Source organism: Cervus canadensis, chromosome 27, assembly GCF_019320065.1.
Source record: "Cervus canadensis isolate Bull #8, Minnesota chromosome 27, ASM1932006v1, whole genome shotgun sequence".
Lineage (NCBI taxonomy): Eukaryota > Metazoa > Chordata > Mammalia > Artiodactyla > Cervidae > Cervus > Cervus canadensis.
The window spans coordinates 1,303,061-1,328,904 of NC_057412.1; the positions used below are offsets into that span (position 1 = coordinate 1,303,061).

General features: G+C 40.9%; 1 protein-coding gene and 1 non-coding gene across 2 annotated transcripts in view; one reads left to right on the forward strand and one right to left on the reverse strand.

Moving 5' to 3' along the window:
- Nucleotides 1-25,844, forward strand: part of TMEM50B (transmembrane protein 50B) — a 39,396-nt gene that overhangs the window by 2,112 nt on the left and 11,440 nt on the right. Inside the window, exons 2-4 of the mRNA XM_043448901.1 lie at nt 19,125-19,264; nt 21,260-21,372; nt 22,665-22,732. Coding sequence (XP_043304836.1) covers nt 19,166-19,264; nt 21,260-21,372; nt 22,665-22,732 — 280 coding nt within the window. The 5' untranslated portion in view covers nt 19,125-19,165. The remainder of the gene's footprint in view (nt 1-19,124; nt 19,265-21,259; nt 21,373-22,664; nt 22,733-25,844) is intronic.
- TRNAE-CUC lies at nt 9,504-9,577 on the reverse strand. The gene has a single exon. It is a non-coding gene; the product is annotated as a tRNA-Glu (tRNA).

The window sequence follows — 25,844 nt, forward strand, 5'->3', positions numbered from 1 at the left end:
ATATTAAAAAGCAGAGACATTATTACTTTGCCAACAAAGGTCCATCTAGTCAAGGCTATGGTTTTTCCAGTATTCATGTATGGATGTGAGAGTTGGACTGTGAAGAAAGCTGAGTGCTGAAGAACTGATGCTTTTGAACTGTGGTGTTGGAGAAGACTCTCGAGAGTCCCTTGGACTACAAGGAGATCCAACCAGTCCATCCTAAAGGAGATCAGTCCTGGGTGTTCATTGGAAGGACTGATGTTGAAACTGAAACTCCAGTACTTTGGCCACCTCATGTGAAGAGTTGACTGATTGGAAAAGACCCTGATGCTGGAAGGGATTGGGGGCAGGAGGAGAAGGGGACAACAGAGGATGAGATGGCTGGATGGCATCACTGACTCGATGGGCATGAGTTTGAGTAAACTCTGGGAGTTGGTGATGGACAGGGAGGCCTGGCGTGCTGCAATTCATGGGGTCGCAAAGAGTCGGACACAACTGAGCAAAAAAACTGAACTGAACTGAGGAGGGGATGTGCTGTGTTAAATCACCTCCGTCTTGTCCAACTCTTTGTGAGCCAAAGGACCATAGCCCACCAGGCTCCTCTGTCCGTGGGATTCTCCAGGCAAGAATACTGTAGTGGGTTGCTGTGCCCTCCTCCAGGGGATCTTCCCAACCCAGGGATCAAACCTGCAACTCTTACATCTCGTGCATTGGCAGACAAGTTCTATAACAGTGGTGCCACCTGGGAAACCCCTGGAGGGGGATAGTACCATGATACTGTTGGGCAACCTACTTAATATAAGGACAGAATCATATCAGTGTGGACCTACCTCATTTTTAAAATGCTGTCAAGCATGCCACTGTTTAGAAGTACTTTAATATATTTTATTGGACCCTCATTGGTGGATGTTTTGGTTGTTTCTGAGTTTTAGCCATTAAAAGATTTACTATGTGAATATCTTTGGAAATTGTAGGATAAGTCTCAGGTAGATAGTTTAAACAGATTATTGTATTTTAGAGTATAATTTTCCTGCTCTTTTCACGTGGAATCTTTCTGTAACTTGAAGGACTTTACAATTTAAAGACAATAGCTAATTTGTTTGATTTAAATGCATTTCTTAGTATCTATGTGTCTTTTAATATTTAGAGGCTGGATCAAAAACATTTTTGAGTACCAGGTTAAATTATGGTGAAATTTTTAACCTTGTTGCCACTTAGTGGTGTTGACTTTAAGGTTATATTGACTCACTTGATTGGCTTAGCAGGAATGAATAGAGGGCCCTCAGGAAGAGAAAATGTGAACAGGCGTGTTGTGTAACACCCTCCTGTGGTAATCCCCCCGGAATATACAACAGTAACTGGAATTCTTGTTCTCTTTTGAAATAACTTCCTTTTGTTGTGGAAGGTGTCTCAGGTATGGAGAAGGCTGTGGGGAATAAATACTGTTGCAGTGATCAGCACTGTATCTACAACCACATTAAGAAAGGAAACATTTACATCTTTCTTCCAGAGAGAGCCTCTATCCTGATAGAAGTTAATCTTTCTCTTACTTTATCAAATAAGCGTTACACATGAATGCATAAATATACACATATACATATATGTACACACATGTAAATATTTACACGTCTTAAACAGTATATTTAGTTTTGAGTGAATAGTGTTAAAAACATATTACATACAAACAGCATGTTTCAAAGTTTTATTTTACTGTTACTGTGAAAGTGCTGCCAAGAATAGGTTTATTTAAGAGCACTTAAGAAACAGATATGTATGCAGTCCCTAGAGAAAGGACTGTCTCAATAAAAGTGCTGAGTTAGATATAATTGGTTAATGTTCCAGAGGGCAACAGAATTATAATACCTTTGTGATGAATCATTTCTACAAGGCTATAATGATCACACCTTATTAATTTCTGCAGTTAAGCACAAACCTTATAGGACGATAAACTGTGTCTTTATTAACAGTGGATTGTTCATTAAGTAAACTGAGATAAGGAAATTATTTCCCCCAGAGCACAGATGAGGTCCAAACAGGCTTATTAAAAAAAATGCTAGTGCTTTCTGCCTTTGAGACTAAAATTTTGTTTCGTAATTGCGAGCACAATCCTGACCATGTGAGGCAAGGACAGTTTTTATTGTCACTTCAAGATGAAAGCTTCCAGGAAAGAGGAGGGAGACAGAATGGCTTCAGCTTCTTTGACTTTTCCTGACAGGGGCCCTTTCTGAAGAGGTCAGTGGGCAGTGCTCTGGGTGAGTCTTGGGAGACGTTTACTACTGTCTCAGGGGATCTGGGAGGCTCTAGTGTGAAGCAAACACTGGAAGGACGGCAGAAATACGGTCAGAGGGAGTGGCCTGCTCGCCGTGGCCTCCCTGCAGTACCAGGGTAGGTCAGAGCAGAACCTTCTGTAAGAGAAGCGAGTGTCCTTTGCTGATGTTGGCTGCAGGACTCAGTATATGATCAGGATCCAGCCGGGGCCCAGCTGAGGATGGATTAGTGGGAGTCTGGGCCAGCTTCATGGGGCATTCAGTCCTCACGTGAAAAAGCTGGCGGAGCAGTGGGACCCTGCTTCATTCCGGCCGGTTTTCCCTGTCTGGGGGCCCAGCGGGGCTCCCGTTAGCTCTCCTGTGTGGGGATCTTTTGTTGCTTTTTGCTCGCTCTGACGGCACTCAGACACCAGTAGTTTCCTGACAAGGGGAGTTTTGATTATGATTCTTGATCCTTTGTATGTAAACCATTTGTTTGTTTGTTTTTTAATTTCTGCAGACTGTTTTCTGCTTTGACTTCAGTGATTTGGGGGCTTTCCCAATGGCTCAATGGGTAAAAAATCTGCCTGCAATGCAGGAAATGCAGGTTCGATCCCTGTGTCAGGAAGAACCCCTAGAGAAGGAAGTGGCAACCCCCTCTGGTGTTCTTGCTTGGAAAATTCCATGGACAGAGGAGCTTGGTGGGCTACAGTCCATGAAGTTGCAAAAAATCGAAAACAACTGAGCATGCATGCACACATACACACACACATATTTTCTGCTTTGACTTCAGTGATTTGAAATTTAAAATGGTGTGTCTTAGTGTGGGTCTATTTTCATCCATTATTTTGAGTATTTGATGAGCCCTTTAAATCTGAAAATACAGTTCTTCCTATTCTGGAAAAATTTTCCTGAATATTTTGTTATTTTTCTCCCTCATATTTTCTCTGTAGTTCCTCCTGAAACACCTGTTACTTGGATGTGAGCCTTGTAAAGGTCTTCTCATTTTCTTACCTGTTTTCTTCTGTTTTCCATCTACTTACTGCTAGATTTTCTTAACTTTTACTTCCCAAACTTTATATTTGGATTTAAGAAAACCCCACGGTTATACTTTCAATATTCAAAGGCTGTTTTTTAGTCTCTGAATGTTTCTTATGATAACATGCTGTTCTTGCTTTAAGATGCAATATGTTCTCTTGTTTCTGAGATTGTAATGATTTTAAGTTTCCCTTCTCTGCGTAGCTTTCCAGACTCCTGTCTGGAAGGGATCTGGCTTCAGTCTCCTGCACCAGAACAGTGGAATGGCAGTTGCTTCTGTCCAGTTTTCAGTCTGATGCCTGAGTCTGCCATTGTACCTGGTATCCCTCAGTCCAGAAGGCCAGACATAGGGGAAAACTTCAGACTTCTGTCTGGATATGGATGAGGCATGGAGGGCCTGGCAACCCACTCCAGCATTCTTGCCTGGAGAATCCCCACGGACGGAGGAGCCTGGTGGGCTATAGTCCATGGGATCGCAAGGAGCCGGACATGACTGAAAGACTGAGCGGAGAGAAAGGGGACAGGTTCTGGTCCGTAACTTGTTTTCCTGCCTCCCTCAAGCCTTTACTGTGCTGGTTTTCAGCTTTCCCTGCTGCTGGCTTGGATGGCCAGCTTTCTTGGGCATGCTCAGTCAGTGACCATGGTCTATCTGCTTTGCAACTTTCAAAATTTTACTGCTCTTGTCTCCTCTTCTGTTCTCGTCATTGTATTCATGACTCCTTTTACTGATTGCAGTTTTTAGTGACGTTTCAGGAGGGAGCAAAAGGAGATGCTTAGACACATCTTCACCCAAAGATAGTAATAGTTGTTTTTGACTAAGTGATAGCTGAAACTCCAATACTTTGGCCACCTGATGCGAAGAGCTGACTCATTGGAAAAGACCCTGATGCTGGGAAAGATTGACGGCAGGAGGAGAAGGGGACGACAGAGGGTGAGATGGTTGGATGGCATCACCAACTCGATGGACGTGCGTTTGGATAGGCTCCGGGAGTTGGTGATGGACAGGGAGGCCTGGCGTGCTGCAGTCCATGGGGTTACAAAGAGTCGGACACAGCTGAGCAACTGAACTGAATGGCAATACTGCCATAAACAGAAGGCTAACTTCAAAGCAGTCCTATGTTTGTGATGTTTGCGAACCCTCTTCTTGGTGGGTCGTGGTTGACAGCATCAGGTGAGCCCATGTGCTGAACAGTGCCTGTCTTCTTAATTCTCACTTATTGAAGGATGTGCTGTCAAATAGCCCCAGTTTACACATCAGAAGACCACAGCCTAGGGATATTTAAAGCTTGAACAGTTGTGGACTCTGCAGGGGAAGGAGAGGGTGAGACAAATGGAGAGGAGCATTGACATATATACAGCACCATGTTTAAAATAGACAGCTAGCAGGAATCCGCTGTATAGCGCAGGGAGCTCAGCTTGGTGCTCTGTGATGACCTAGAGGGTGGGCTGGGGAGGGGGAGGTTCCAGAGGGAGGGGTGTATGTATGCTTATAGCTGATTGCCATTGCCGTACAGCAGAAATCAGCACAGCATTGTAAAACGGTTATCCTCCAATTAAAAAAAAAAAAGCCTGAACAGTGCCAGTCACATAGCAACTATTCCATTAAAAATGGAATTAAATGAGCCTCGCCAGGAAGGCACAGCTGGGAAGAGGCTGATGTAGGCGAGGGCCCAGGCTGGTGCTAACTCCACAGACTGTACTTTAAGCTGCCTGGGTGGTGGCTGACGCTGAAGGAGGGTAATTGGCATCTAGGCGTCTACTTCCTTTGTGCCCTTTGGAAACGTTCTTACTCAGGTCTTTACCTGCCCATTACTGTTTGGCAGGTGGTGGGTTCCCTTTCACCTACTTGGCTTCAGAGCTGTGACCCAGGGCGAGTTTCCCTGAGCAATCTGAGCGTTTTCTGAGCAATCCCAGAGGATGCAAAGATTCCCAGGCAGGGCTCCTGTGGGCAAACCTGGGTAAAGGTGGCCTCCAAGAGTGAGTGATGTTTTCCTGTGGCTAGATCAGCTCTGGGGTGTGTAGCAGTCATCTTATTTAGGTGGCAACTCATGATAGTCTGCCGCTCTATTTTTTTCCAGCTTTTTATTATAAAAAATGTTTAAACATACAGAAAATTGAACAGTAGATTTAACATTTTGCCAAATTTGCCTTATTTTTTTCTTTTTCTTTGCTGAACCATTTGCTCATATGTTGCTGACACTGACACCTCACCCCCAAATAGTAAGCAAGCATCTCCTAACAAGGTCATTCTCTTTACATAACCATAATTCTGTAATGTTCTCTGACCTGTATTCTGATTTCCCCAGTTGGCCCAGACTGCCTTAAGAGTTTTTGTGTTTTTTTTTTTTAATGAGGACCAGTAATGGCTTACACATTTCACTTGGTTGGTTAATTGTATTTTTTGTCAGAGATAAGTTTAATGGTGAAATCTTTTGAACCTTCTACCTCATATTGCTTTTGGAGACTACTTCATGACTGGAAAGATGATGGTTCTCAGAATCTTCCCAATGGAAGGGACCCTTGATGTCATCTGATTCAGTTATTTCCAAACTTGGCTGATGTGTGTCCTGAAGGTTGAATTGGGAGTTTGTCTGTAGACAAAGAAATGAAGAGCCATTCTGAGGACATAGATATATAGGAATAGATACAGAAATATATAAGTGAATATATTGAAATTATATAACAGTTTGCCTAACAGTAGGTGTTTGGTAAGTATTGGCTGTCTTCTCCCTTTTATTTCTTTGTGACTGGAGTGAGGAGTACCTCAGGAGATAAGGAAGCTATATTAGGGGGAGACTGTAAGTATCCTGTGTCATTTGACTTTATCTCGGGCCATTGAAAGTTTTAGAATAAAAGGCATGATCCCACCTGAGTTTGTTTTTAAACTACTCTTTTTTTTCTTGACTGTGCTTATTGGATCTTAATTCCCCAGCAAGGGAGCAAACCCATGCCCAAGTGGAAGCAGGGAGTCTTAACCACTAGGCCTCCAGGGGAAGTCCCCCAATCTGAGTTTTAGAAAGTTCTGGCAAAATATGGACTTGAGAAAGCACGGAGGATGGTTTTAAGAATAATATGCTTAAATATATTGTCATGGCAAGATTTTATTTCCTTCACTGAAATAACGCTTTTTATTACCAGTGTTTACAAAGTATCAATTTAAATAAACCTAGGTATAAAGTAGACTGGAGAAGGCAATGGCAACTCACTCCGGTACTCTTGCCTGGAAAATCCCATGGATGGAGGAGCCTGGTGGGCTGCGGTCTATGGAGATGCAAAGAGTCAGACACAACTGAGTGACTTCACTTTCACTTTTCACTTTCATGCATTGGAGAAGGAAATGGCAACCCACCCCAGTGTTCTTGCCTGGAGAATCCCAGGGACGGGGGGAGCCTGGTGGGCTGTGGTCTATGGGATATCACAGAGTCGGACATGACTGAAGCGACTTAGCAGCAGCAGCATAAAGTAGACTCTTCTTTTTTTGGTGACAGGATAATGAGACACATATTGCATTTCCAAGTTTGAAAGACAGAATAGTTAAATTCGGTCATTTAGCAAGTATTGGAGTGCCTTCTTTATGCCATGTACTGTGCTAAGCTCTGGGAGAACCACAGTGAGCAAAAGCGGACGTGGGTGTCCTCTGTGGAGCTTACTTTCTTCAGAGGGAGGTAGGTATTGATCACATAGAAGATTAATACTGAAATACTAGGGGAATTAGATCTCGCCATGGAGTCAGGAGATCATGGAATCCGTTACCATCGTCCACTTGGTTTATTTCAACAAACTTTTAACTGGTTTCGCTCCTTCCACTCTTCCCCTGGCAGTCTGTTCTCCCCACAGCAGCCTAAGGGATCCTTTTAAATGTAAGTCAGACTTCTCAGACTCCCTTAGGCCTCCCAGTTTTGGTCAGTAAAGACTAAAGTTCTCACAGTAGCCTCTGAGGCTACCCTGTTAGGTCTCTGGTCTACTTTCCCAGCTCACTCCACCGCAGCTTGAATAACCAGTCCTGCCCTGGGGCCTCTGCCTCTCTGTTCTCCCTGTCCGGTTGACTCGTGCCCTCAGGTGTCATCTTCTCTATGGGGCCTGCCTTGACCCCAGTTTGACCTTTCCGCTGGCCCCACCTCATCCATACTCCCAGTGCCCCAGTCTGCTTTGTTGTCTCCCTCCTGGCACTTACCGTTTTCTCACATGGTCTGTAATTTACTATTTAAATTACGTTTGTTGTGTCGCTCCCATCTCCCTTCTTTCCCACTGCCAAAGCTCCACACGGCCAGTGCTTTTTATCTGCTCGTTGTTGTATCTTAAGTGTCCACAGCAGGGCCTGGCATGTAGCCGGCACTCTGTAAAAGCTTGAATGAATGAAAGGAAGGCTGATGTTTGAGTGAAGAAGTCACAACTAAGGGGACATCTGGCATTGTGAGTAGGAGTTTAACCAGGTGAGTTGGGGATGGAAAGGTAGGCATCACGCGGAGGGGGTGTGGTTTGTATGGGGTGATTCAGCAAGCATAAGGCACTAAAAGAGGATCACTGGACGAGAGAGGAGAAAGTATTTCAAGAGCAGCTTGAGGAAAATAAGTGCTGGGCCATTCTGTAGGTCTCTGTCTTTAGAAATGGAAAGACGGTGAAAGGTTTTAAGCAGGAAGGAGATGCCAGCTTTGTGCCTTTTAAAAACAGCGTTGTAGCTGTGGTTTGGGGAACAGACTGATGAGGGCAGGAGTGGATGAGGCTGGATCAGTTGGGAACCTGTTGTCGTGGGACAGGTGACAGGGACGGTGACGGTGCTGGAAGGGAGAGGTGGAGGTTAGGCTTGAGAGAGTTAAGTGACAGTTGCTCAGTCATGTCCAACACGTTGCGACGCCATGGACTGTACAGTTTATGGGATTCTCCAGGCCGGAATACTGGAGTGGGTAGCCTTCCCCTTCTCCAGGGGATCTTCCCAACCCAGGGATCGAACCCAGGTCTTCCGCATTGCAGGTGGATTCTTTACCAGCTGAGACACCAGGGAAGCCCTGAGAGAGTTAAAGGAGGCACAGTCAGGTGAGGGATGTGACAGGTAAGAAAGAAGTAACGAAGAAGACACCTGCATTTCTGGCTTATGTAATCGAATGACTGGTGATTCATTAGTTGTAGAGAATCCTGGAATAGGATCAGATTTGGAGGAGGGGACCATGCATTTGAATTTGTGTTTGGGCATGCTGATTTTGAAGTGACTTTGAGACAGCCAGAGGGTGTCAGGCAAGTAGTTGAATGTATGGAAACTTAAATCTGTGAATCAACTGCATAGGGAAGCAGTATAGAGAAGGGTTCACCATTTTGAATAAATCATGTTTTGAATAATTAAAAGTTGTTAAGGATATTACTGGGGCAAATTGTATAGCTACAGGATTAGAGTCTCCTTAAAAACCTAAGCTCCCTGTCCTTTACTTTGGCTTTTAGTTTTAAATCTTTTAACAAAATTGGTTCTACTTCCTAAATTTTATTCTTGTTAATAGATGATTTATAGGTGAGAAGGCAAAGACGCATCCTGAGATTAAGTATGTAAAATGTCTTTTCCAAAAGTGCTTTAGCTCTCTGAATAATTCATACTGTTGGATCTTAAGGCCTATAAAATATTCACACTGTGAATGCCCAGAAACCAGGTTTATAGCAACCCAAGAAGAGAACTTGTATTCTCCAGACTTGCTTGGCAAGATTTGCATCAACAGTAATCACCACTGTCATTGTGGATCTCATCAGACGACTTTCTTCTATTTCTGGGTGGTCACAGGGTTCCTGGAAATTGGGGCCCTTTCTCTTCCATCTTGTTTTTCTTGCTCTCTTCACCACAAGCAGTGGGATAGTAACTTTCTCCCCAAGAAACCAGAAATGAGAGAAATGCTGTGAATCTCTCTGGGATAGGTACAGTGTAATGGTCACGAAACAGGTTTTGGAATCAGATGTGAGCTTCAGCAGCATCCTGACTTTCCTTCTTGCTAGCTGTGTGACTTTGGGCCAGTTCTTCTCTAGATCTTTTTTCAGTAATACCAGAGAATCTTAGTAATTGCCTTAGAGTATTTGTGAGGAGTCAGTGGAATAGTCTGTGCAGAGTTGCTCTGAGGATGGAGTGGAGTTGTCTGTAACCTGTAAGCACCTTGTAACTATAGCCAGCAGTAGTAGTAGAGGTAGAGAAGATGTATATTTTATTTTATATGAGTCTTATATGTTTATTTTGACTGCCTCATGAAGCTTGTGGGACTTTAGTTCCCCAACCAGGGGTTGAACCTGGGCCCTTGGCATTTGAGAGCACAAAGTCCTAACCACTGGACCACCAGGGAATTCCCATAGATTTTATTTTTGTTTCATTTGAGTCAGCTGTCTGATTATGTAGACCTACTATCTTGAACAATATTTAAGTAAAGGAAAAAAAAAACTAAAAATAAATAAATAAATAAAAATGTAAAAATCTAAAAAAAAATAAATAAAGCAACAAAGCCGCAAAAAATAAATAAATAAATTGTGTTAATTTCCTGATTTGGGGGGCAGGTACAGTTTTTTGGTTTTTTTTTTTTGTGCAAATTGTAGCTTGATTTAAAAAACATCTCAATTGATTTCTCTGCCAGTTTGTACATCTCCTGATGATGGGTACCAAGTTTTATTCATCTTTATTTTTCCCACAGTACTTTGCTTGTAGGACATGTTCTGTAAGTGTTCCATACGTGTTCTAGAGGAGTTTTGTGCTGGTTAAGTTCCACTGTGTGTGTGAGTCAGCTGTAAAGCCTGGCACACAGTAATGCAAGGAAGAAAGGAAGTGAGTTGGAGATGAGCACTGAGTCAGTCCTCAGCCTTCTTCCATATTTTCTCTTTGAGATACCCTAGCTGCGCCCATTACTTTAGCTACCACTTAGTCACTTTGAACCTCCAACCTCTTTTTCTGTCATAAACCACTGTTTCATCTGTGTATCTGTCTTTGGTACCTCTCCACCTGAATGTCCTTCAACATTTCAAGCCCATTATGCTCAAACTCCCCCATTCTCCCTTCCCTGTTTTGGTTAGTGGTGTCTTGCCAGGCACTGGGCACCTAAACGTAGTCATTCTTAGCTCTTCCTTGCTTGTGGGTAATACCATGCTAATATTTCTCAAACAAAACCCTTTTCTTTAGCCTGTCCAGTCTGGCCTCAGCTCATATCCTTATCCTCTCTCTGTCTAGGTGTCTTTAACATTTTCCTTCAGTCCCTTCTCCATACTGCTGCCCCCAGAATTATCTTTCTAAATCACAGCACTGATCTTGTCACTTCCCTGCTTACAAGCCTCTGGCAGTTGCCTAGTTCTCAGAGCAGGGGCCTGCAGACTCTGAGCTGTGGGCCGAGTCTGGTCTGCTGCCTGCTTTGTAAATTAAGTATTATTGGAATACAGGCACGCTCTTTTGTCCACATAGTGTCTGTGCTGGTAAAACGGCAGAGATGAGTAGTCCTGACGGAGACCGTTTGGTCTGCAAAGCTAAAAATGTACACTGTCTGGTTCTTTACAGAAGTTGGCTAATCCGTGGCTTAGAGGATAGCGGTCAGATTTGCATAGTCCGAAAAATTCTTCATGATCTTGTTCCAAACAGGTTAATCACCACCACTCTTTGAAATACCATAAACTCTACCCTGTTTTCTTGTGTGCCTACATGATTTCACATCTTTTATTCCTTCTTTTTCATCTATCATACTCCTATTGTTGCTTCAAAACTCAGCCAAGTTTATTTTTCCTTTATCAGACTTCCCTCAACTCTTCTTGGCAACTCTTCTGTAACACTCTTTTTATGTTTCTCTTGTACCGCTTTTATGTTTTAGCCCATAGTTTATGTATATTATAGCACATATATTCTTCTGACAGTGTCCCCTAACTAGACTATTCTTTACGTTGATTGTGGTAATCGTTTTTGTTTACACAGCACCTAACATCAACAGCATTTGGCAACTAGTGAAAAGATGGATGAACAAACAGATGGTAGTATGAAAGTTTGGTCAAAGGAAAGAATTTTGAATTTTGGGACTTGGGTGTATATGGAAATTGCTCAGACCATGTTTATATATTATTAAGTTGTGTGTTGTTTTCACCTCTTGCTTTTTACAGCTGTCCTTTGGTTTCCTAAACTAACTATTTGCAAATGAAATTTTCACAATAGAATCATTTAAAATGCCCTCTAAAAAGGGTTCATTTCTGGGAATTCCCTGGTGGTCCAGTGGTTAGTATTCCGAGCTTCCACTTAAAGGGGCATGAGTTTGATCCCTGGTCAGAGAACTAAGATCCAGTATGCTACAAGGCACAGGCAAAAAAAACAAAGAAGACTCATTTCCTTTTATAAAGAGTTATCTCTTTTAGGAGTGGGAATAATGACTGTCTAGTGTATTAGAAAACTTACATTAGTTCAGTTTAATGATCTTATTTTTAAAAAATTGCTACCAGGGTCAGTTTTATGGGAGAACATACCAGTAATTTCCTTGACCTCAAAAAAGTTTGTTTATTAAACATAGTTGTAGATATAAGAGTTTTCTCAACAGGCAAGAAGAAACAACAATTCATAGTTTAAATTACAGTAATGTTAAAAATCATTTTGCAAAATCCATGCCTGATTCATGTCAATGTATGGCAAAAACCACTACAGTATTGTAAAATAATTAGCCTCCAACTAATAAAAATAAGTGGAAAAAAAGGATAAATTAAAAAAATAATACTAATAAATTATTCTATTGAAAAAAAAATCACTTTGCATTAAGAAAATGTAATTCATGCTCAGTGCAGCAAACTTTGAAAATAGACTAAAAAACACACAGCATCTTATCATCCTTATGTATAATGATATTATGGAAGTACTGGTGTTTGTCTTTCTAGCATTTTTATCCTTGTATGTGTTTATATATACTGTTGATTCTTTTTTCTAAAAAGGAAATAATGCAATAGATAGTTTTAATAACCTGCTTTTTTCACTTAGTATTAGTCATTACCATTTACTCATGCAATTAAATGTTTTTAGAAATAAATATAAAAAAACCTTTTTTCCCCATGGCTTGTGGGATATTAGTTCCCCAAATAGAGATTAAACCTGCACCCCCTGCATTGGAAGCATGGAGTCTTAACCACTGGACCACCAGGGAAGTCCTTCAAAAATAGGTTTTTAAATGTCTGCCTTAACGACAAAGCCTTTGACTGTGTGGACCACAACAAACTGGAAAATTCTTAAAGAGATGGGAATACCAGACCACCTGACCTGCCTCCCGAGAAATATGTATGCAGGTCAGGAAGCAACAGGTTAGAACTGGACATGGAACAACAGACTGGTTCCAAATTGGGAAAGGAGTACATCAGGGCTGTATATTGTCACCTTGCTTATTTAACTTATATTCAGAGTACATCATGCAAAATGCCAGGCTGGATGAAGCAGAAGCTGGAATCAAGATTGCCAAGAAAAATATCAATAACCTCAGATATGCAGATGATACCTCTGTTAGGGCAGAAACCTAAGAAGAACTACAGAGCCACTTGATGAAAGTGAAAGAGGAGAGTGAAAAAGTTGGCTTAAAGCTCAACAACCAGAAAACTAAGGTCATGGCATCCGGTCCCATCACTTCATGGCGAATAGATGGGGAAACAGTGGAAACAGTGACAGACTTTATTTTGGGGGGCTCCAAAGTCGCTGCAGATGGTGACTGCAGCCATGAAATTAAAAGATGCTTGTTCCTTGGAAGGAAAGCCGTGACCACCCTGGTTCAGTTCAGTTTAGTCGCTCAGTTGTGTCCGACTCTTTGCAACCCTGTGAATCGCAGCACGCCAGGCCTCCCTGTCCATCACCAACTCTCGGAGTTTACCCAAACTCATGTCCATTGAGTTGGTGATGTTCACTGAGTCAGTGATGCCATCCAATCATCTCATCCTCTGTTGTCCCCTTCACCTCCTGCCCTCAATCTTTCCCAGCATCAGGGTCTTTTCCAATGAGTCAGTTCTTTGCATCAGGTGGCCAAAGTATTGGAGTTTCAGCTTCAGCATCAGTCCTTCCAATGAGCATTCAGGACTGATTTCCTTTAGGATGGACTGGTTGGATCTCCTTGCAGTCCAAGGGACTCTCAAGAGTCTTGTCCAACACCACAGTTCAAAAGCATCAATTTTTGGTGCTTAGCTTCCAACTCTCACATCATACATGACTACTGGAAAAACCATAGCCTTGACTAGACTGACCTTTGTTGGCAAAGTAATGTCTCTGCTTTTTAATATGCTATCTAGGTTGGTCATAACTTTCCTTCCAAGGAGTAAGCATCTTTTAATTTCATGGCTACAGCCACCATCTGCAGTGATTTTGGAGCCCAGAAAATAAAAGTCAGCCACTGTTTCCACTATTTCCCCATCTATTTGCTTGAAGTGATGGGACCAGATGCCATGATCTTAGTTTTCTGAATGTTGAGCTTTAAGCCAGCTTTTCCACTCTCCTCTTTCACTTTCATCAAGAGGCTCTTTAGTTCTTCACTTTCTGCCATAAGGGTGGTGTCATCTGCATATCTGAGGTTATTGATATTTCTCCCAGCAATTTTGATTCCAGCTTGTGCTTCTTCCAGTCCAGCGTTTCTCATGATGCACTCTGCATATAAGTTAAATAAGCAGGGTGACAATATACAGCCTTGACGTACTCCTTTTCCTATTGGGAACCATTCTGTTGTACCATGTCCAGTTCTTACTGTTACTTCCTGACCTGCATACAGATTTCTCAAGAAGCAGGTCAGGTGGTCTGATATTCCCATCTCTTGAAATTTTCCACAGTTTATTGTGATCCACACAGTCAAAGGCTTTGGCATAGTCAATAAAGCAGAAATAGATGTTTTTCTGGAACTCTCTTGCTTTTTCGATGATCCAACGGATGTTAGCAATTTTATCTCTGGTTCCTCTGCCTTGGCCAACCTAGACAGCATATTAAAAAGCAGAGACATTACTTTGCCAACAAACGTCCATCTGGTCAAGGCTATGATTTTTCTAGTTGTCATGTATGGATGTGAGAGTTGGACTATAAAGAAAGCTGAGCACAGAAGAATTGATGCTTTTGAACTGTGGTGTTAGAGAAGACTCTCGAGAGTCCCTTGGATTGCAAGGAGATCCAACCAGTCCATCCTAAAGGAATTCAGTCCTGAATATTCATTGGAAGGACTGATGCTGAAGCTGAAACTCCAGTACTTTGGCCACCTGATGGGAATAACTGACTCATTGGAAAAGACCCTGATGCTGGGAAAGATTGAGGGCAGGAGGTAAAGGGGACAACAGAAGGTGAGGTGGTTGGATGGCCTCCCCGATGCAATGGACGTGAGTTTTTGTAAACTCTAGGAGCTGGTGATGGACAGGGAAGCCTGGCATGCTGTGGTCCATGGGGTTGCAAAGAGTCGGGCTCGACTGAGCGACTGAACTGAATTAAGTAAGCTATTTTGGTTAAACATTTACTCTGTTATTGAACATTTAAATTTTTTCTGATTAGTCTTTGCCTTCATTAAGTCTCCAAAAGCCTGTTATTTTATATTAAATATTATGTCTTTTGTTAAGTATTATATACTTATCTCCACTCTAAGCCAGAGGATCTGTGTTAGTGTTGTCAATTTCCACTAAATCAAGACAGTCATGATAAAATATGCTTATTTTTTTTGGTAAACATTAGTGATAATAATGCCCATATGAAAGTGGTCTTCTCAGTTTAGAGTGTTAGCTCTTTTTTATTTTGCGACTGTGCTGGTCTTTGTCACTGTGCTGACTTTCCTCCAGTATCAGCATGTAGGGTCACTCTCTCGTTGCGGTGCTCGGGCTTCTTATTGCAGTGGCTTCTCTTCTTGCTTAGCTTGAACTTCAAGGTGTGAGGGCTTCAGTAGTTGCGGTTCCCAAGCTCTAGAGCACAGGCTCAGTAATTGTGGCACACGGGATTAGTTGCTCTGCAGCAAGTGGGATCTTCCCAGACCAGGGTTCAAGCCCATGTCTCCTGCATTGGCATGCAGATTCTTTACCACTGAGTCACCAGGAAAGCCCCAGAATGTTAACTCTTGATGTACCAGCCCTCACTTTTCCTCTCCTAAATGTTTACCATGAAAGCGAAGTCGCTCAGTCGTGTCCGACTCTGCGACCCCATGGATTATATCCCACGGAATTTACCAGGCAAGACTACTAGAATGGGTTGCCATGTCCTTCTCCAGGGGATCTTCCTCACCCAGGGATCAAACCTGGGTCTCCTGCATTGCAGACAGAGGCTTTACCTCTGAGCCATCAGGGAAGCCCTAAATGTTTACCATAGTGACTATTTTTGGTGTCTTTGCTCCTTTTATCCTCACGTTTTTCACTTAGTTTCCTGTTGCACTCGCTAAAATCCCAAACCCATCATTAAGTCCACATTAATATTCAAGGTGATCTGGTACCTACCTGTCTCCCTCTATATTTCTTCCAAGCCACTTTCTCCCCTAACTTACTATATCCCAATTCTCTTTGGTACCAGCTAATTCTTTGCTAGTTTCAAAGAGACTCAATGACTTTTGTATATAATTTCCCCTCTCTTTTCCACCTCTTTTGTGTCCCCTTAATCTAAGTAACTTTACTCAGTTTTAAAATTTTAGTGTGTTTTACATGCACCCCAATTTTCATCACAGCACTATTTATAATAGCCAGGACATGGAAGCAACCTAGATGCCCATCAGCAGATGAATGGATAAGGAAGCTGTGGTACATATACACCATGGAATATCACTCAGCCATTAAAAAGAATTCATTTGAATCAGTTCTAATGAGATGGATGAACCTGGAGCCCATTATACAGAGTGAAGTAAGCCAGAAAGATAAAGACCAATACAGTATACTAACTCATATATATGGAATTTAGAAAGATGGTAACAATAACCCTATATGCAAAACAGAAAAAGAGACACAGATGTACAGAACAGAATTTTGGACTCTGTGGGAGAAGGTGAGGGTGGGATGAGGGTGGGATGTTTCGAGAGAACAGCATCAAAACATGTATATTATCTAGAGTGAAACAGATCACCAGCCCAGGCTGGATGCATGAGACAAGTGCTCGGGCCTGGTGCACTGGGAAGACCCAGAGGAATCGGGTGGAGAGGGAGGTGGGGGGGGGCGGGGATCGGGATGGGGAATACATGTAAATCCATGGCTGATTCATGTCAATGTATGACAAAAGCCACTACACTATTGTAAAGTAATTAGCCTCTAACTAATAAAAATAAATGGAAAAAATATAAAATTTTAGTGTGTTTTAAAATTGTAGCAAACCTTAGCTCTTTAGAGGCCTTCTCTGACACTTCCAAAATAGGTCTCCCCTTTATTTTGAGTTGGGATCCTGTGCATTTTCTTCATAGTAACTGTTTCTATTACTTTGATGTTTCTCTGCCTTACGCTATCCCCTGACCCTCCAGTTTAAGCCCCAGGAGGGAGAAGACTATGACATTTCAGAAATCAGTGTATGGAAATAACCCTCTGTATCCTTGGGTTCCTTGGAATCCTTGGATTCAGTCAACTTCGGATCAAAAATACTCAGTAAAAAAAAGCAGAATGTTCCAAAAAAGCAAAACTTGAATTTACTGAGGGCTGGCAACTACTTACATGGCATTTACATTGTGTTTACAACCATTTACCTTGTATTTACATTGTATTAGGTATTTTAAGTAATCTAGAGATGATGTTCCAGTATACAACGAGGTTATATGCAAATGGTATGCCATTTTATATAAGGGACTTCAGTGTCCACAGATTTTAGTATCTGAGGGGAGTCCTGGGACCAAACCTCCTGTATATACTGAGGGATGACTGCATGTTTTCTGAATGAATTAAAAAAAAAACTATTTAAACTTGGCTGTGTCGGATCTTAGTTGCAGGACCTTTCAGGATCTTGTGCTGTGGTGTGCTCCTTCGCTCGCTGTGGTTCCACAGGCTCTGGGGCGAATGGGCTCAGTAGTTGTAGCATGCAGGCTTAGTTGCCCTGAGGCATGTGGGATCTTAGTTCCCGGACCAGGGATCAGACCCACATCTTCTGCATTGAAAGGTGAATTCTTAACCCCTGGACCACCGGGTAAGTCCTGGGAAATGAATTTTACAATAGGAAGTATGACTTTTGTTTTAACCTTCAGACATTGTCTTAAATCATGGTGACCTTCCCCTAAACTTGCTTTTTAACTAGGTAATATTTAATCTTTGATAACAGTTCATCTCCATGTTTGCAGACTATCTTGATAAAACATACCCATAATGCATACAGAGTAAGTCTTTAGTGTAGCTAAAGCATATCTAAATGATAAAAAAAAAAAACCTTTTGTGGGTAAAATTTACATACTGTGAAATACACAGATCTTAAGTGTACACTTCAGTAACTTTTGATAAATACATGTACCTGAATAATCAGTATCTCAACCAAAATATAGACCATTTCTATCACCCACACCCCCAAACAAAAGTTCCCTTGTAGTCAGTTCTCAGTCCCTATAGGCAATCACTGTTTTGATTTCTGGGAACATTGGTTAGTTTCGCTTCTTAAGCTTCATTTAAATAGCATCATACAGTATATACTCATTTATGTCTGCCTTTTTTCACATAAATCAGGTTTCTGAGTTTTTTTTCTGTGTGGTTATATGTATTATTCATCCTTTTTTGTCACTGAATAATATTCTGTTCTGTGGATTGATCATAATTTGTGTATCCATTTGTTCTTCTGTTAAGCATTTAGGTTGTTTCAGTTTGGAACTAATATGAATAAACTTGCTCTAAACTTCCTTGTAAAAGTCTTTTTGTGTATGTGGACATATGTTTTTACTTCCCTTGGTAAATATTTAGAAATGGAATTGCTAGGTTATAGGAATGTTTATTTTTAACTTTGTAAGAAATTGCAATCAGAAATGTGTAAGATTTCCAGTTGTTCTACCGCCAACAGTCAATCTTTTAAAAAAAAGCTTAGCTTTTTTAGTGGATGTGATATTTCTTTAATTTGCATTTCTCTGATGACTAATGATATTGAATGCTTTTTAAGATTATTTTGTTCATTGTCTAATTTAATTAATTTATTTTTGGCTGCAGTGGGTCATTGTTGCTGCGTGAGGACTTTCTCTAATTGCAGTGAGGGTTAAGTCAGGTATTTAAGAGTGTTTATATTGCAGTGTTTGGGGCTAGCTGTTGGCTGGGCCGCCACCTGGAAATGTGGGCCAGAACACCTATATGTGGTCTCCTCACAGTACCGTGGCCTTGGATTTTTCAGGAAGGAACCAGGCCTCTGGTCTTAGTGTTCCTTACGTTGTATGATCTCGTCTGAGAAGTTACATGGCATCACTTTCTCCACCTTTGCTGTGCTGTGCTTAGCCGCTCAGTCGTGTCTGACTCTTTGTGACCCCCTGGACTATAGCCCGCCAGGCTTCTCTGTCATGGGATTCTCCAGGGAAGAACAATGGAGTGGGTTGCCAGCCCTCCTCCAGGGGATCTTCCCGACCCAGGGATTGAACCCAGGTCTCCCGCATTGTAGGTGGATTCTTTACCAGTTGAGCTACCAGGAAAGCCCTCAACCCACCTTTATTGTTGGCCTCAATTCAAAGGAAGGTACATAGATCCACCTTTCGATGGGAGAAGTGTCAGAGACTGCAGATTTGTTTTAAAAACACCCTGCTCATTTAACAGATACTGTTAGTAAGTGCCCTCTTGTGTCCTAGCAGTCTTAGGTACATCTCAATAGATACTCATTGTAGTACTGAATTTTTCTTCTTACCTATAGGAGATAAAGACCCGAAGTAAGTTGGTGTTTAAAGCTTGAAGTAAAAAGGAGTAAAATATTTCAGTTCTTAAAAATATTTCCTTACATGGATTTTTTTTGTCTTTTTTTTTTTTTTGTAGAATATAATATTTAATGAAAAATCCATGCTTAAGTGGTGAAAATGGCGGGCTTCCTAGATAATTTCCGTTGGCCGGAATGTGAATGCATTGACTGGAGTGAGAGAAGAAACGCAGTGGCTTCTGTGGTTGCAGGCATATTGGTAAGTGGAGAGGCGTGGTTGGCGACATTTGTGCCTCACCTTTCCCCCTGAAAATTGATCTCGATTCCTTTGCACTGTGAATAACCAAGATAATACAATTTTTGTAGGCAGTCGTTTTTTGGTTTTTGTTTTAAATATTTATTTATTTATTTTTTGGCCATGTTGGGTTTTCGTTGCTGCATGCAAGCCTTCTCTGGTTGCAGCGCCCAAGCTTCTCATTGCAGTGACGTCCCTCCCTGAGAAGCACAGACTCTGGGGCACATGGGCTTCTTAGCTGCTGCTCGAGGGTTCCAGTGCTCGGGTCAGCAGTTGTGGTGCATGGGCTTAGTTGTTCCTCTGCATGCGGGATCCTCATGGACCAGGGATTGAACCTGCGATCCTTGCATCGTCAGGCAGATTCCTAACTGCTAGATCACCAGGGAAGTCCTTTTATTTTAAAAAAAAATGCAAAAAAAATGCTTTTTACTAAAAATATCAAACATACAGACAAAAATAGAATGGTATAGAGAGTCCCTTCTCACCCCTGGTACTTAATCTTTGAGCTTCAGAAAAAATTAAATCATGGACTTCTCTGATGGGCCAGACTCCACGATTCCACTGCAGGGGGCATGAGCTTGATCCCTCATCAGGGAACTAAGATCCCACGTGCCACAGTGAAAGTGAAAGTGAAGTCGCTCAGTCGTGTACGACTCTTTGCGAACCCATGGACTGTAGCCCGCCAGGCTCCCCTGTCCGTGGGAGTCTCCAGGCAAGAATACTGGAGTGGGTTGCCATTTCCTTCTCCAGGGGATCTTCCTGACCCAGGGATCGAACCCAGGTCTCCTGCATTGCTGGCAGACGCTTTACCCTCTGAGTCACAAGGGGAGCCCCAGGGCACAGCCCCCCCCCCAAAAAAAATCAGATTATGGCCAATCTTGTGAAGGAAATCAAGCATCCCCTGCCCCCACCGAATAAGATACTTGCTGTATTTTACACGTCATTCAAGAGCTTCTTTACGATACTGGCATACTCCATCATGAAGTTTTGCATTCCTTTCTTTGTCTGAACACTCTTGTTATAAAACTTGTCATTTTGAAGCTAAATGTATTCTGGTGCCTCCAAGGCCTGGAACGAGTTAAGTTCCCTTTCCGGGAGCTGATCATTGAAACCACAACCACCTTGAGCTGGGACCAGAAAGATCCTGTTACACTTAATGTAAATTTCTCTTTTTCAGTGTATAGTTCTACACCTGAAGTCCAATAGAAAAAAAAATAAGTAGAACAAGAACTAAAGATAACTGTGAAGCAGTATACATGCAGAAGTCTTTTAGGTGTTTCTAAGTTTTTCTTGTTCTCTATGGTCATCTCTCCTGCACTTAATTTGCCTATGAAATTCCTTAGTAACTTTTCTACTTTGTCTATTCAGCCTAGTTTACATAGAAACTTTACATTTTGCAAACTCATATTTAATCAGTTTTACAGTATTTAATCAAATTGCCTATTAATTAAAATCATAGCAAGTTTAGATGTTTTCTTGGAGACATGGCGACTCATTTGTGGAAGCAAAAGTACTTGATCACACTAAAAGGGAATGTCCGAGTGCTTTTTAATATGAACAAGGGAATGAAACCAGGTAATCAGGGAACTGGTTAGTTAAGAGAGCTTTGGTTGTATATAATTTTATGGTGCATTTATGGTGTATTTTATGGTTGTATATAAATTTATGGTGAAAGAAGCAGATAATTCATTCCTAGATAATAAATTTTTCATCTTGCACTGAGAGCAGAACTTCAGAATCTTATACCAATTTGATTAGTTGGATTTACCTCATATACTATAAAGAAGTAAACAAGGGATTCTTATTTTTTATATTTCAGCATCTAAAACTCAAAGTAGACATATTTCATTGTATGTTTCAATTATATTGTCCGTAGAAAACATGAGATGTGAAGGAACAGGTAAGCCACAGTGTTGGTGTGAGTGCTGTTTTAACGACGTGGGCTTTCTCCTTCTCAAGTTTTTTACTGGTTGGTGGATAATGATCGATGCAGCTGTGGTGTATCCGAAGCCAGAACAGCTGAACCATGCCTTTCACACATGTGGAGTGTTTTCCACATTGGCTTTCTTCATGTAAGTATGAGGTAACTCTCAATTCAAGATTATTTTTCTAAAAACTTTTTTTTTCTCAAAAGTTTAATGCTATCTGGAATAATTTCAATTGATTCTTTAACATGATATATATATATGTGTGTGTATATCTATATTCCCATTTTATTAAAATTTTTTTTAAATCAAGAATAACTGTTGAATTTAGTCAGATAATCTTTTTATTCTCTATAATGATTCAGCATGTGATTTTCGAGATCTTATATTTGTATAACTGACAAATTACTAGTTTTATAGATCTTAAGACAATTTTTTGTATTTTAACACCTCTGAATATCAGCATGCTTCTCATAGTCATTGGTATCTTATAATTCATAATTTTTTCCCTTGGTAGCATAAAAATAATGGTGCATCTTAAAAATCATTGGCATTTTAGATTTAATCAAGTTTGTACATATGTAGATTTTTTAGGACGGGAGTAATCCTTGAATATTCTCATATATTCATCTTTTACCATGGAGTATTATTTAAATGTATTACTTGACTGTATTTGCCAGTATTTGGGGGAGGACAAAATTAACCTAAAATTAAAAGATTGATCTATGGCTTTTCTTTTTTATTAAATCATTTTCAGGTTTAGCCATTCTGTCACTTCTAAGAGTTTAGAAGTTTTTCATGGATGTCTTTTAATAATTTAAAAAATAGGTTGAACATTAAAATTATATAATTTTATTGTAGTCAGGAGCTTTAAAAATGTTTAAATTTGTAGAAGATGGATCTACTTATATTCATTCAGGATGCTAAGTAAAGACAATTCCTACTACAAATGAAACTGCTCTGACAAAAGTGGAAAGAGAAGCTGAATAAAGTGAGCCTACTTATTATACATAAACCACATGTTCTCTGAATTTGAGAAATGAATGAGAGAAAGTCACTTGACTTTTAACACAAAGAGAAACTTTTGAGCTCTTATTTATAGTGAGAGCCTTAAAATGGGATAACACACAGTGGGTCACTCATGTAAAATAGGCAAGGAAATCAGAGAACGGGAGTCTCTTTCAAAATCTCTGGAGACAAGTGATAGTAATCCCTGAAAATTAAATCTTTTCTGGGTGTATTTTAGTAAAGTAAGACTACTGTAATATTTCTATCCATTAGGACATTTAAGTTAAAAGATACATTCGGGTTATTCAGATGTTGACTTTAGTTAGAAAATGTTTCTCTTCTAAATGACTTGTGAAGAAGATATTCTCTTCTAAATATCTGTGACTGTTTTAGCAGCCTGAGAGCTTATTGGATGATTTGCATTGCTCTAGGATAAATGCTGTGTCCAACGCTCAGGTGAGAGGTGACAGTTACGAGAGCGGCTGTTTAGGAAGGACAGGTAAGGCCCTTTCGAGCGGTCACTGTGCTGGTGAAGGAGGGATTCATCAGTAGGAAAAACAAAGCCTCTTGTGAGTCTTCATCTAGGGATGGTAATGATTATGTAGGATTTTTGCAGTTTTGCTTTTAAAAAAAGTTGCTGTTATTTAAAACTTTAAGAAAGTTGAAGTTACTGGTTTTTGTCATGTTATATTGCCCATAGTATATAGATAAAATATACTATTCGGAATCAGTGGATCTTGACTCCAGGTTATTCTTCCTATACTAATGATAGATTTATTCTTATCCCAAATGTTGACTAATAGTCTTACTTACAATATGGCTGATTGTGATTATTTAACAGCAAAGTACAGACACATTAAGAGATCAAACCTAGGGCTACAGTGTTTTTCACATTTAGTTCTGATCACCTGAATAACCAACCCATAGACTACAACGAAAGTATGTAGAAGAATCATGCTGTATACATACACATTTTTTTGTTTGAAATCTTTTGATTTGTCATCCAATAGTATTTTTCTTTTTTTCAGACTATAACACATTCTATTAGAATCCAGGTGTTTGTTTCCAGTGGAATTTTCTTGCTGTATATGAAAAGTACAGGACTAGACATCCTGTTTCCAGCCTTTAAGGATGAGGGAGGGTAACTTGTAATTATAGTCAGAAATTGGGAGCATGTGGGAAAGGAATTTTGAAGGATGATTAGGAATAATACTTGTAGAATTCAGTTCAGTTCAGTTGCTCAGTCATGTCCGTCTCTTTTGCGACCCCATGGGCTGCAGCACACCAGGCTGCTGCCCATCACCAACTCCAGGAGCTTGCTCAAACTCATGTCCATCCAGTCGGTGATGCCATCCAACCACCTCATCCTCATCCTCCTGCCTTTAATCTTTCTTAGCATCAGGATCTTTTCCAAGGAGTCAGTTCTTTGCATCAGGTGGCAAACTATTGAAGTTTCAACTTCAGCGTCAGTCCTTCCAGTAAACATTCAGGACCCATTTCCTTTAGGATAGACGGGTTGGATCTCCTTGCAGTCCAAGGGACTTTTGAATCTTCTCCAACACCACGTTCAAAAGCATCAAATCTTCGGCGCTCAGCTTTCTTTATAGTCCCAACTCTCACATCCATACATGACTACTGGAAAAACGATAGCTTTGACTAGACAGACTTTTGTTGGCAAAGTAATGCCTCTGCTTTTTAATATGCTGTCTAGGTTTGTCATAGCTTTTCTTCCAAGGGGCAAGTGTTTTTAATTTCGTGACTGCAGTCACCATCTGCAGCGATTTTGCAGCCCAGGAAAATAAAGTCTGTCACTGTTTCCATTGTTTCCCCATCTATTTGCCATGAAGTGATGGGACCAGATGCCATGACCTTTGTTTTCTGAATGTTGAGTTTTAAGCCAACTTTTTCACTCTCCTCTTTTACTTTCATCAAGAGGCTCTTTAGTTCTTCTTCGCTTTCTGCCATAAGGGTGTTGTCATACACGTATCTGAGGTTATTGATATTTTTCCTGGTAGTCTTGATTCCAGCTTTTGCTTCATCCAGCTGGTATTTCACATGATGTACTCTGAATATGAGTTAAACAAGCAGGGTGACAGTATACAGCCTTGACATACTCCTTTCTCGATTTGGAACCAGTCTGTTTTTCTATGTCCAGTTCTAACTGTTGCTTCCTGACCTGCATACAGATTTCTCAGGAGGCAGGTCAGGTGGTCTGGTATTCCCATTTCTTGAAGAATTTACCAGTTTGTTGTGATCCACACAGTCAAAGGCTTTGGTGCAGTCAGTAAAGCAGAAGTAGATGTTTTTCTGGAACTCTTGCTTTCTCGATGATCCAATGTATGTTGGCAAATTGATCTCTGGTTCCTCTGCCTTTTCTAAAACCAGCTTGACATCTGGAAGTTCATGGTTCACGTACTGTTGAAGCCTGGCTTGGAGAATTTTGAGTATTAGTTTGCTAGCGTGTGAGATGAGTACAATTGTGTGGTAGTTTGAACATTCTTTGGCATTGCCTTTCTTTGGGATTGGAATGAAAACTGACCTTTTCCAGTCCTATGGCCACTGCAGAGTTTTCCAAATTTGCTGGCATATTGAGTGCAGCACTTTGGCAGCATCATCTTTTAGGATTTGAAATAGCTCAACTGGAATTCCATCACCTCCACTAGCTTTGTTCATAGTGATATTTCCTAAGGCCCACTTGACTTCACGTTCTAGGATGTCTGGCTCTGGGTGAGTAATCACACCATCATGGGTATCTAGGTCATGAGGTCATGAAGATGTTTTTTTGTATAATTCTTCCATGTATTCTTGCCTCCTCTTCTTAATATCTTCTGCTTCTATTAGGTCTGTACCATTTCTGTCCTTTATTGTGCCCATCTTGCATGAAATGTTCCCTTGGTATATAATTTTCTTGAAGAGATCTCTAGTCTTTTCCATTCTGTTGTTTTCTTCGATTTCTTTGCATTGATCACTGAGGAAGGCTTTCTTCTCTCTCCTTGCTGTTATTTGAAACTCTGCATTCAAATGGGTATATATTTCCTTTTCTCCTTTGCCTTTAGTTTCTCTTCTTTTCTCAGCTATTTGTAAGGCCTCCTCAGACAACCTTTTTGCTTTTTTGCATTTCTTTTTCTTGGGGATGGTCTTGATCACTGCCTCCTGTACAATGTCATGAACCTCCATCCATAGTTCTTCAGGCACTCTGTCTATCAAATCTAATCCCTTGAATCGATTTCTCACTTCCACTGTGTAATCATAAGGGATTTGATTTAGGTCATACCTGAATGGTCTAGTGGTTTTCCCTACTTTCTTCAATTTCAGTCTGAATTTGGCAATAAGGAGTTCATGATCTGAGCCACAGTCAGCTTCTGGTCTTGTTTTTGCTGACTGTATAGAGCTACTCCATCTTCGGTTGAAAAGAATATAGTCAGTCAGATTTCTGTATTGACCATCTGGTAATGTCCATCTGTAGAGTCTTCTCTTGTGTTGTTGGAAGAGGGTGTTTGCTATGACCAGTGCGTTCTCTTGGCAAAACTCTGTTAGCCTTTGCCCTGCTTCGTTTTGTAATCCAAGGCCAAATTTGCTTGTTACTCCAGGTATCTCTTGACTTCCTACTT